Source organism: Gorilla gorilla, chromosome 10 (assembly GCF_029281585.2).
Source record: "Gorilla gorilla gorilla isolate KB3781 chromosome 10, NHGRI_mGorGor1-v2.1_pri, whole genome shotgun sequence".
In the NCBI taxonomy this organism is placed as follows: Eukaryota; Metazoa; Chordata; class Mammalia; order Primates; family Hominidae; genus Gorilla; species Gorilla gorilla.
In genome coordinates, this window is record NC_073234.2 from 83,988,087 (window position 1) to 84,000,917 (window position 12,831).

General features: G+C 41.3%; 1 protein-coding gene across 3 annotated transcripts in view; it reads left to right on the top strand.

The window, feature by feature from the left end:
* Positions 1 to 1,560: 1,560 nt before the first annotated feature.
* The window catches only part of NUP107 (nucleoporin 107), a 56,001-nt gene continuing 44,730 nt past the window's right edge, over positions 1,561 to 12,831 (top strand). The window contains exons 1-6 of one of the 3 annotated variants that reach the window (XM_004053538.5): positions 1,561 to 2,012; positions 3,915 to 4,006; positions 4,486 to 4,572; positions 5,585 to 5,700; positions 6,917 to 7,061; positions 11,772 to 11,875. In XM_004053538.5, coding sequence (XP_004053586.2) covers positions 2,005 to 2,012; positions 3,915 to 4,006; positions 4,486 to 4,572; positions 5,585 to 5,700; positions 6,917 to 7,061; positions 11,772 to 11,875 — 552 coding nt within the window. In that variant the 5' untranslated portion in view covers positions 1,561 to 2,004. Of the gene's footprint in view, positions 2,013 to 3,914; positions 4,007 to 4,485; positions 4,573 to 5,556; positions 5,701 to 6,916; positions 7,062 to 11,771; positions 11,876 to 12,831 lie in introns of those variants that run through there. The other 2 variants (XM_055357017.2, XM_019038540.4) reach the window with 2 other exon arrangements.

Genomic DNA, 12,831 nt, shown 5'->3' on the forward strand with positions numbered 1-12,831 from the left:
GTAATCCCAGCACTTTGGGAAGCTGAGGCAGGTGAATCACCTGAGGTCAGGAGTTTAAGACCAGCCTGGACAACATGGTGAAACCCATCTCTACTAAAAACACAAAAATTAGCCGGGTGTGGTGGCAGGCACCTGTAATCCCAGCTACTCAGGAGGCTGAGGCAGGAGAATCGCTTGAACCCAGGAGGCAGAGGTTGCAGTGAGCCGAGATGGCACCACTGCACTCCAGCCTGGGCAATGGAATGAGACTCCATCTCAAAAAAAAAAAAAAGAAAAGCAAGGAGAAAGCTACATCTATGAAAAAGCTAAGCGCTGTCAGATGTGGTGGCTAACCCCTGTAATCCCAGCACTTTGGGAGACCCAGGTAAGAGGATAGCTTGAGCCCAAGAGTTTGAGACCAGCCTGGGCAACAACATAAGACCCCGTTTCTCCAAAATATTTTTTAAAAACGGGGGAGGAGAGGAGGTCAGGCATGGTGGTGCGTGCCTGTGGTCCCAGCAACCTCAGGTACTAGGGAGGCTGAGCTAGGAGGATTGCTGGAGCCCAGGAGGTCAAGGCTGCAGTGAGCCGTGACTGTGCCACTGCACTTAAGCCGGGACAATAGGACAAGATCCTGTCTCAAAAAAAAAAAAAAAAAAAACAAAGAAAGAAGGAAGGAAGGAAGGAAACATAATTTAAAAAATCAAGTCCAAAAAAAAGCAAGCAAGAAGTAAAAAAAAAAAGCTCAGCACTGTCACAAGAAATATATGGCAAGAAAAGCTGGCAATTTCTATATACCTGTGAAACCCAAATTGTCACTTGCCTTAAGGATCAAATGTATCAATGGTGTGAGCCCAAAAGTCTGTCGCAACTTCTTCACTTTCCCCAGATCTTCAATGGCAGCTTTGTTAAACTCAACAAGGCCTCAGTTAACATGCTGAGGATTGTGGAACCATATATCGCATGGAGTACCTGAACCTGAAATCATTAAATGAACTGATCTACAAATTGGTTATTCCCAATAAACAAATTACCTTAACAGATAACTCTTTGATTGCTAGATTTCCTGATAAATATGGCATCATCTGACTGGAGTATCTGATTCATGAGATCTATGCTGTTGAAAAACTCAAGTTCCTGTGATCCTTCAAATTATCTTCTCCACGAGGGAGAATGAAGGACTACCTATTTTGTATTAATAAAAGGTATAAATGCCAGCAACAGAAAAGACTGTATCAACAGGCTTATTAAATGGATAAACTGAAGCATCTAACATTATTTTTGTAATCTGGTCAGTTAATAGCCAGTCACTACTTTCAAACTGGAAAAAACAAAAACCAAAACAAAAATGTGACTGACTTCTTCAAGACCAAAATATACCACTTTTTGCCTAGACGGCACTTTGAAATAGAGGGCAATACCATCATATTTCACGCTTGCCTTTCTACTTTTTAATACAGGTGAAATTTTCTCCTTAATAGGAAAGAACACCAAGTAAAGAACAAATAGCAGTTATGGAAAACAGTTTCAAAAACTGCAGGGGGCTACAGAACAAAGGACTGAGTGTAGGCAGAGAGATAGAGATCCCCGAGGTGTGAGGCAGACCAGAGCCCACGCATCTGAATTCCAAGAACAGGCGCTTTCTGACAGAGAATACCAGGAAATGACTTCACATTTTTCCAGACTATCAACATACTTCATTCTTCCCAGTAGGAGAACCCAGGGCCTGTTCCACGCCCACAGACGTTGGTCAGGCAAAGCGGCCGCAAGGAGTCTGGGCTAAACGCAACCAGGCACACATTGGCAAACTTTTGCGCCTGCGCCCACCGGGCGTCCACCTGTAGGCTGAAGTCGCGCATGCGCTAGATGGGAACGTTGTTTCTTCTCCCCTACCCCTTTTCTGTGGGGCTGTTTTAGGGACAGACTGCTTCCGGGTCGAAGGGCTTGCTTCCGGAGAGCGGGAAGGCTAAAACGCGGTAGCTAAACTGCAGCCAGCGTTGGTTCTGTGTGGAAAAGGCTTTAGCCATGGACAGGTCAGTTCTGATGGTGGCAGCTGAGCCTGAAGTCTTGCCCGTCTCGCCTGTTGGCGAAACGAAATAGGTGAAACTAGACTTCCAGAAGAAGCCAAGGAGGTCCCGGGTGCTTCCCCTAAGACTCCTTCCCCATGCTGGGAAATTTGGCCACAAATGGGGAAAAGGCCGCTTGGCGTGCGTCGGGGTGGGGTACAGATCATAATGGTCTCTTACATTCCCACTACGTTCTGCGATCTATTCGGCGCTTTGGGGCAGCAACACTGTTCGCTCCTGGGGTGGGCGGGGTAGGTAGCCCGGCGTTCGAAATGCTAAGTGACCAGCCTGAGATCACAAAGCCAGTCAGTGAAGATACTGGGATCTCAGCCCAGACTTTCTGATTACAAGTGCCAGCATCAGATTCTGAGTTCCCTCTATGATCTGGGTACTGTGCTAGCCGCCTGCAACAAAGATCAGTTATTCAAGATCCTTCCCCTCGGGGAATTAGTTGTGTAGTGGAGACAACCAAGCAGTGTAAAGTGGTAAGTGTTTGGGGGCAATTAAGTCTCCTTGTCACTGTAACTATCAGGAAGACCCCTCAAAGAAGGTAACTTTCTAGCTGGTCTTTGAATAATAAGAGTACATTATTCGTACTCCAAACATTGAGTACCTACTATGTGACTGCATTGTTCTAAAGGCTTTGAATATATATTATTAGCTTATTTAATCTTCAGAACAAGAAAAATCCTATGAGGATGGGTACTGTTATCCTTTTTTCATATATAACACTGAGACTAAAAGAGGTTAAGGAACTTGCTGAAAGTTCGGAAGCTAATAAATACAAGAACCAAATTGCCAACCTGCATCTGTGGGTCTCCAGCCTACCTGAGGCTCTTTGAGGAGTAAGTAGTTGTTGACCAGGTGCTCAAGGGGGCAAATGTAGGTCTTTGTAAAAGAAGCATATTCAGAGGTGCTAGGATATGAAAAAAAAAGTACGTGTAGCTCAGTGGTCACATGCAGTATACGTTTAAAGTGATGTTTGTGGCTGAATAGAAGACTGAACCCCTAAACTGGGGTCACATTGTAAATATCATTTTAGGAAATTTTTACTTCTGTAGACCAGAGAGCTATCTGAAGGGTTTTTTTTTTTTGTTTTTAATTTTAATTGTTAAACGTTTAAAATTGTTTCTATGTGGTTGTTTCCCATACTTTCCTGCTGAAGGAATATCTGAAGGTTTTAAGTGGAGGAAAAGCATGTTAGATTCTTGTCTTAAACACAGGCCTTTTAGTCCGCACAATTTAGTTTCTAGACCTTTGAGTGAAACTGACAGGGAGTGTTGTGATGGGACAGGAGACCTCCTGGGTTGAAATAACTTGAAGGGTCATTTTGCTGCAATTTACCACAATTCTTTTACTTACCCTTCTATCTCACAAGCTCTGTTTGTTGTTGTTGTTGTTGCAAGCTGTGTTTGTTGTTGTTGTTGTTGTTTGTTTGATTTTTAATAGTACCCATGGTTTAAAGCATTTTGGAGACTGCAGAAAATCTTTTAAGAGAGAATTCCTGCAGTTAGGTAACTCCTCAATCCAACAAGGGAAGGGAAATAAGATTCACTTCTATGAAGCAATTATCTAAAACAGTGTTATAATATAGATTCCAAGTGTTGAAATAATTCCTTAGGAGAAAATAACATAGTGAGTACTAGAAAGTCAGAGAAGTCTTTGTGCAGGTAAGATTTGAGTAAGGCTTTGAAGAATAGGCAGGATTTGGAGCCAGGAGTGCGTTCTCAGCAAAAGATCTAAGACTTGGCTACTAGAATGACTATACCTTAACTTACTCAGGGTCCTTTACTCCAGCTGTGATGCTAAAATTCTTTATAAATGCTATATTCTCGTTTCACTTATATAAGCTTGATTATACTACTTTAGGAGTGGCTTTGGAGATATATCATCCCCTGTAATCCGGGAGGCAGAGGTGACACGGACTGCACGGAAACAGAGTGCTCAAAAAAGAGTTTTACGTATCCTTTGCGATTTAAGCATCATTATAAAAATTGTAACATGTTTGGAATCAGTGTTGTAGAATTTTCTTTTTATAAGAGTATTAAATGGTAGCTATAATAAAATCCTGTAGAAACTTTTTTTCACTCCACAGAGCTGTCATTTCGTAAATATAATGCAAAAATTTAATGAAATCGTATTTCCCTAAAAATAAAGATATTTCTTACTGCTGACAGCTTCTGCTGAGGTTAGATTTCTTTTTATTATTTGAAAACTGACTAAAAACATTTAGTTCAGTGTGTACTTATCTAAGACTGACATCTGATAATTTAAATGGCAGAAGCAATGAGTTATTTACCCTTTGCATTGAAAAATGGTAGCCCTAAAATACTTGTTCTTGAAAAATACATTCACCTAATTTGTATAGTAAAAAGATGGTTAATTCTCATTTTAGTGATCTCTTTTCTACATGGAAAACTTTTCTTAACTCGTTGTACAGTTCAGGCATCTCAAGATGAAAATTTTGGTAATACTACACCAAGAAACCAGGTTATCCCTCGAACTCCTAGCTCATTTCGACAGCCTTGTAAGACTTTTTGCTTTTAAAGCATTTAATAATAATGGTAATTATAATAGCAACTAACATTTATTGTAACATAATAAGTATAGCATTTGGTTACAATATCAATAAGCACTAATAATAATGATTGCAGTTATTATTCGTTTGAACTCTTGCCATGTACAAGGTACTGTACTTTACATAAACACACGGTAACTATGACATGGGTATTGTTAGCCCTGTTTTACCAAAACTGAAAGTGAGACTTAGAGAAGTTAACTAATATATACAATAAGTATGTAAATAGGCTGGATGCAGTGGCGCATGCCTATAATCTCAACACTTTGGGAGGCCAAGGTGGGTAGATCACTTAAGGCCAGGAGTTCAAGACTAGCTTGGCCAACATGGCGAAACCCTATCTCTACTAAAAATACAAAAATTAGCTGGCGTGGTGGCACATGCCTGTAATCCCAGCTACTCAGGAGGGTGAGGCAGGAGAATTGCTTGAACCCGGGAGGCAGAGGTTGCAGTGAGCTGAGATTGTGCCACTGTACTCCAGCTGGGGCAACAGAGCAAAAAAAAAAAAAAATCCCTGTTCCATTATTTACATACTCTTTTTTTGTTCTGAGACAGAAAAAAAAGAGTATGTAAATAATGGAACTGGAATTCAAACAATGATCTGTTTACTCCAAAGTTTATGCCCACTACACTGCACTGCCTCGGTATGCCTTATAAAATTAAAACATGAAGAATCCGTTGACTGATTAGTGTCTTTAACTGCTCAGTTATTCTATAATGAAAGCATCTGTAATTCCAGTAAAATGTTTCCTGTTAGGCTCAGTAGTACCTACAGCTTAAATTTAGAAAAATAAGTTAAATCCTTGTATCATGGAAATGTTAACATTTAAAGTATTTATTTGGTTAGAGTCTAAATAATGGAAAACTGAAAAATTTATTCTTTGTTGTTTGTTTGCTTACTTTGTTTTGATAATGAATGCTCACGCACTTTAGGTTCTTTCTACCAACCTTTTGTTTATAGTTACCCCAACAAGCCGAAGCTTACCAAGGCAGCCAGATATTTCCTGCATTCTTGGAACAGGAGGGAAGTCACCCCGACTTACGCAGTCTTCAGGGTTCTTCGGAAATCTCTCCATGGTATGTAGAAAAATAGGGCTAAGAACTCCTTTTGGGTCGAGTGTGGTGGCTCACATCTGTAATCTCAGCACTCCCTGAACTCCTGACCTCAAGTGATTCTCCCGCCTTGGCTTCCCAGAGGTCAGGAGTTTGAGACTAGCCTGCTTAGCATGATGAAACCCTGTCTCTACTAACAATAAAAAAATTAGCTGGGAGTGGTGGCTTACGCCTGTAATCCCAGCTACTCGGGAGGCTGAGGTGTGAGAATTGCTTGAACCCAGGAGGCAGAGGTTGCAGTGACCTGTGATTGCAAAAGAAAAAAAAAGAGAAAAAAGAACTTCTCCCTTTTTATAAAAAATATGATATTTGATGTAAAAGTCTTTTAACAAATATTGAGTCAGAATCATCATAACAGTAACTTTAGGTTATATGGATTGAAATAATTAGACAGTAAAAAAACTGAAAACCTTATGCATCTGATATCACAGATGGAAACTGTGACACCAGCAACCTTTAGATGAAAATAAGATGTTTTAATCTGTCTGTTTGCTGACCAGAAGAAACACATGCTGTGGTTGGTTGCTGATGGCTATAAAATCTGATCCCTGTTTTGAAGCATACAAGAGTAGGAATCAGAGGTTAACAGATGAATATCTTAAGGAAGAGATAAAATGTATTAAAGGGGATAAAAGAGAAAATTGGAAAAAGTAGATGAGATACTCTTTAGGAATCACTATGGAACAGTATTGAAAATAGCAAAAGAAATGTTATGTAAGCTGTGATGCAGAATGACTTCACCTAAGTATTAAAAATACACTATAGTAGCCAGGCATGGTGGCTCACATCTGTAATCCCAGCATTTTGGGAGGCTGAAGCAGGTGGATCACATGAGGCCAGGAATTTGAGACCAGCCTGGCCAACATAGTGAAACCCCATCCCTACCAAAAATACAAAAATTAGCCAGGCGTGGTGGCACGTGCCTGTAGTCCCAGCTACTTGGGAGGCTGAAGTGGGAAGATGGCTTGAGCCTGAGAGGCAAAGGTTGCATTGAGCCATGATCGTGCCACTGAACTCCAGCCTGGGCAACAGATCCAGACCTTATCTCAAGAAGGAAAAAAAAAAAAAAGACGCATACATACATATAATTTTTAGAAACCTTATTTGTTTTTAAAGTATCCACTCAGTGACAATAACTCCATCACTTTTCTGTATTTTTACTTTTTTGTTTTTTTTTAAGGTTACTAATCTGGATGACAGTAACTGGGCAGCTGCATTTTCATCACAGCGTTCCGGGCTCTTCACAAACACAGAGCCCCACAGTATAACAGAAGATGTAACTATCAGTGCTGTTATGTTACGTGAGGATGATCCTGGAGAAGCTGGTAAAATGGCATTGAGCTTTGTGACAAGTAGCTTTTCACTTTACTAAGATGAAGGAAACCATTTCTTCCTGTTTCTGAACGTCATTATGTTTTTCTTTTCTTTCTTTCTGTCTTTTTTTCTTGAGAGAGTAGCTTAAACAACAGATTTGTGTGTGTGTGTGTTTTGAGACAAGAATCTCACTCTGTTGCCGGGCGCGGTGGCTCATGCCTATAATCCTAGCACTTTGAGAGGCCGAGGCGGGCAGATCACGAGGTCAGGAGTTCAAGACCAGCCTGGCCAACATGGTGAAACCTCGTCTCTACTAAAAATACAAAAATTAGTTGGGTATGGTGGCGCACACCTGTAATCCCAGCTACTTGAGAGGCTGAGGCAGAATCGCTTGAACCCGGGAGGCAGAGTTTGCAGTGAGCTGAGATCGCACCATTGCACTCTAGCCTGGGCTACAGAGCAAGACTCCGTCTAAAAAAAAAAAAAAAAAAAGTCACTCTGTCACCCAGGCTAAATGCAGTGGCACAGTCATGGCTCACTGCAGCCTTAACCTCCCAGGCTTAAGCAATTCTGCAGCCTCAGCCTCCTGAATAGTTGGGACTGCAGGCATGTACCACCATGCCCAGCTAATTTTTTTTTTTTTTTTTTTTTTTGAGATGGAGTCTCGCTCTGTCACCCAGACTGGAGTGGAGTGATGGGATCTTGGTTCACTGCAACCTCCGCCTCCCAGGTTTAAATGATTCTCCTGCCTCAGTCTCCTGAGTAGCTGGGATTATAGGCATCTGCTACCACACCCGGCTAATTTTTGTATTTTTAGTAGAAACGGGGTTTTGCCATGTTGGCCAGGCTGGTCTCAAACTCCTGACCATGGGTGATCCACCCACCTTGGCCTCCCAAAGTGCTGGGATTACAGGTGTGAGCCACTGCGCCTGGCCGCCAGCTAATTTTTTATTTATTTATTAATTTTTTTTTTTTTTAGACGGAGTCTCACTCTGTTGCCCAGACTGGAGTGCAGTGGTGCAATCTCGGCTCACTGCAACCTCTACCTGCTGTATTCAAGTGATTCTCCTGCCTCAGTCTCCTGAGTAGCTGAGATTACAGGTGCCCACCACCACGCCTGGCTAATTTTTGTATTTTTAGTAGAGAGAGGTTTCACCATTTTGGCCAGGCTGATCTCGAACTCCTGACCTCAAGTGATCCGTCCTCCTCAGCCTCCCTAAGTCCTGAGATTACAGGCGTAAGCCACCGTGCCCAGCCTAATTTTTTATTTCTTTGTAGAGACAGGGTCTACAAAGACCAGCCCAGGCTGGTCTCAAACTCCTGGACACAAGTGATCCTACCACCTCAGCCTCTCAAAGTGCTGGGATTATAGGCAACAACATAAATTTATTTTCTCACAATTCTGGAGCCTAGATGTCTGAGGTAAAGGTCTTGGCAGGGTTGGTTTTCTCTGAAGCCTCTTCTCTTGGCTTACAGATGGCTGTCTTCCTCCTGTGTCTTCATCTGGTCTTCTGTCTATAATATATTTTTCCTTAAGCTAATTAGTTGCGGTTATGGCTATGGTGTTTGATACAGTATCACTAGAAGGTTGAGAACCTCACCTTGGTTCTCAATCTGAGCAGCATCTTGCCATTTTATCTTTTAATGTAAATAGCAACCTGTTACGTTATTAGACAAGTCTCATATTGTAATTTTTTTCTTATTTGTGCTGTTGAAAGAGCATCTCTTTCTTTAGGTTTAGCTCTTAATCTAACATTGTTGATGTGTTTTGTTTTCTTCTGGACCCTAATACTGTTATTTTTTTTCAGATAGTGTTATGACCACTGTACAAGCATTAACTCATGTAATCCTTATGGTGGTCCATTAAATAGTTACAATAATTATTCCCATTTTAGAGAAAAGGAAACTACTGCTCAAAGTGGTTAAGTAACTTACCTCAAACCACCTGGCTAGGAAGTAAGTAGTGGTACCAGGATTTGAAACTAAGCAGTTTAGCTCCAGAGCCCTGCTCTTAACACTTTGGTAACTACTACTTTCTTGTAGTATCTGTCAAAAATAGGTACTCGTATTAAGTGACTCAAAATACTTTCTACTTAGGCCAAGTGCCTGTATTTTCCCAGACTGGAACATGCCATTTAGTATGTATTATAACTTTCTCCACTGCTTTGTAATGGTGTGCTTAAAATATAATTCAGATATTTTAAAATCTGGCTCAATTTCTTAAGTAATTGTTTATAAAATAACTAATATATCTTTGAGATCTTAAAAGACCTTTAGGTATCAAAAGAAAAAATAGATAAATTGGGCTACATCAAAATTTTAAACTTTTGTGCACGAAAGAATACAATCAGCAAAGTGAAAAGGCAACCCACAGAATGAGAGAAAATATTTGCAAATCATATATCTGATTAGGGGTTAATATCCAAAATGTATAAAAACTGCTACAACTCAACAACAAAAAAACAACCCAATTTAAAAATGAGCAAAGAAATAGAATAGACAGAGGCTGGACGCAGTGGCTGATGCCTGTAATCCCAGCAATTTGGGAGGCTGAGGTGGGTGGATCACCTGAGGTTGGGAGTTCGAGACCAGCCTGACCAATATGGAGAAACCCTCTCTCTACTAAAAATACAAAATTAGCCGGGCATGGTGGCGAATGCCTGTAATCGCAGCTACTCGGGAGACTGAGGCAGGAGACTCGCTTGAGCCTGGGAGGCAGAGGTTGCGGTGAGCCGAGATCATGCCATTGCACCTCCAACCTGGGCAACAAGAGCGAAACTTCATCTCAAAAAAGAAAGAGAGAAAGAAAGAAATAGAATAGACACTGTTCTAAAGAAGATTCACAAATGACCAGTAAGCACATGAAAATATACTCAAATGTCACTAATCATTAGGAAAATCCAAATCAGAACTACAGTGAGTTACAAGATACTGCCTTACACCCATTAGTGTGGCTACTAAAAAACAAACAAACAAACCAACAACAACAACAAAAACCCAGAAAATAACAAGTATTGACAACAATGTGGAGAAATTCAAATCCTTGTGCACTATTGGTTGGAATGTAAAATAGTACAGCTGCTATGGAAAACAGTATGGCAGTTCCTCCAAAAATTAAAAATAGAATTACCATATGATCCAGCAAACCTGCCTCTGGGTATATAGCCAAAAGACTGGAAAGCAGAGTCTCAAAGAGATATTTGTAAATGCATGTTCATAGCATGATTCATAGTAGCCAAAAGGTAGAAGCAAGCCAAGTACCTGTTGATAGATGAATGGGGGAAACAAAATGTGATCTATACATACAGTGGAATATTATTAAGCCAAAAATGAAGGACATTCTGACACATGCTACAACATGGATGAACCTTGAGACCATTATGCTAAGTGAAATAAACCAGTCACAAAAGGGCAGTACTCTATGGTTCCACTTACATGAGATATTTAGAATAGTCAACACATGTAGGGACAGAAAGTAGATGGATAGTTGTCGGGGCTGGGGTAAGTGGAGAGTGGGGAGTTAATGTTTATTAAGTACAGAGTTTCAGTATTACAAGATGAAATAGTTCTGTGGATACATAGTGGTGATGGTAGCACAACAATGTGAATGTACTTACTGACACTGAACTATACACTTAAAAATGGTTAAGCCAGGGACAGTGGCTCATGCCTTTAATCCTACCACTTTGGGATGCTGAGACAGGAGTTAGCAAGACCCTGTCTCTACAGACTAATAAAAAATTAGCCGGGCATGGTGGCTGGTATATACCTATAGTCCCAGCTACTGGGGAGGCTGAGGTGGGAGGATCACTTGAACCTAGGAGTTTGAGGCTATAGTGAGCCATGATTGCACCACTGTACTCCAGCCTAGGTGACAGAGCAAGATCCCCCTCTCTTAAAAAAAAAACAAAGAAAAATGATTAAGATAAATTTTATATTATGTGTATCTCGCCAATTAAAAAAAATTTTGAGGCCGGGTGCGGTGGCTCACGCCTGTAATCCCAACACTTTGGGAGGCCAAGGTGGGCGGATCATGAGGTCAGGAAATCAAGACCATCCTGGCTAACACAGTGAAACCTCATCTCTACTAAAAATACAACAAGTTGGCTGGGCATGGTGGCACGCACCTGTAGTCCCAGCTACTTGGGAGGCTGAGGCAGGAGAACCGCTTGAACCTGGGAGGTGGAGGTTGCAGTGAGCTGAGATCGCGCCACTGCACTCCAGCCTGGGTGACAGAGTGAGACTCTGTCTCAAAAAAAAAAAAAAAAATTTTTTTTTTTAATATAGCAGTGAATTTATAAAAGACTTGTAGCCATTTAAATTTTCAAACAGGCTGGGTGCGGTGGCTCATGCCTGTAATGCCAGCACTTTGGGAGGCTGAGGCGAGCAGATCACCTGAGGTCAGGAGTTTGAGACCAGCCTGGCCAATATGGTGAAACCCCATCTCTACTAAAAATACAAAAATTAGCCGGGCATGGTGGTGCATGCCTGTAATCCCAGCTAGTTGGGAGGCTGAGGCAGGAGGATCACTTGAACCTGGGAGGTGGAGGTTGCAGTGAGCTGAGACCATGCCATTGCACTCCACCCTGGACAACAAGAGTGAAACTCCATCTCAAAAAATAAATAAACAAATAAATACATTTTCAAACAAACAGAATTACCTAGAAGTATGTCACTTAACTTTTCTTTATTCCTTTTTTTTTTTTTTTGATGTGTTCTAGCATCCATGAGTATGTTTTCTGATTTCCTGCAGTCTTTTCTGAAGCACTCTTTGAGTACAGTTTTTGATCTTGTGGAAGAGTATGAAAACATCTGTGGTAGTCAGGTAAGCTAATTTCACTCCGTCGTTAGTCAAACTTCAGTATTTTTAGTTTTTATAAACAGCATTAACCTAATTTTCATAGTGTTTAAGGGAGATGTCTTAGGGGAACAGTGGCAGGAGTGGAGGGAAAGTCAACTAGAGCATCCCTGCGTTTTACATATTGAGGGCCCATACAAGATTTCTTTGGGAGAAAAAAGGATTCTGCTGCTTTAAAAAAGGAAAATCCAGCCAGATGCAATGGCTCACACCTGTAATCCCAATGCTTTGGGAGGCCAAAGCAGAAGGATCACTTGAACCCAGCAGTTCAAGACCAGCCTGGGCAACATGGGAAGGCCTTGTCTCTACAAGAAATACATTTGCCAAGCATGGTGCTATGTACCTGTGGTTCTAGCTCCTTGGGAGGCTCAGGTGGGAGGATTGCATGAGCCGCAGAGTTTGAGGCTACAGTGAGCCATGATCACACCACTGCACTCCAGCCAGGGTGACAGAGTAGACCCTGTCTCAAGGAAAATCTAAAATATACGAGGAATATTTAGAACTCAACAATAAGAAGTGGGGGTGGGGGGAGGGAGAGCATCAGGAAGAATGGCTAATGTGTGCTGGGTTTAATACCTAGTTGATGGGTTGACAGATACAGCAAACCACCATGGCACACCTTTACCTGTGTAACAAACCTGTACATCCTGCACATTTATCCTGGAACTTAAACAAAATAAAACTCAACAATAAGAAAATGAACAATCTAGTTAAAAAATGAACAAAAGATGGGAACAGGCACCTCACCAAAGAAGATATACAGATGGCAAATAAGCATATGAAAAATGCTTTGGCCAGACGTGGTGACTCATGCCTGTAATCCTAGCACTTTGGGAGGCCGAGGTGGGCGGATCACTGCAGGTCAGGAGTTTGAGACCAGCCTGGCCAACATTGTGAAACCCTGTCTCTACTAAAATACAAAA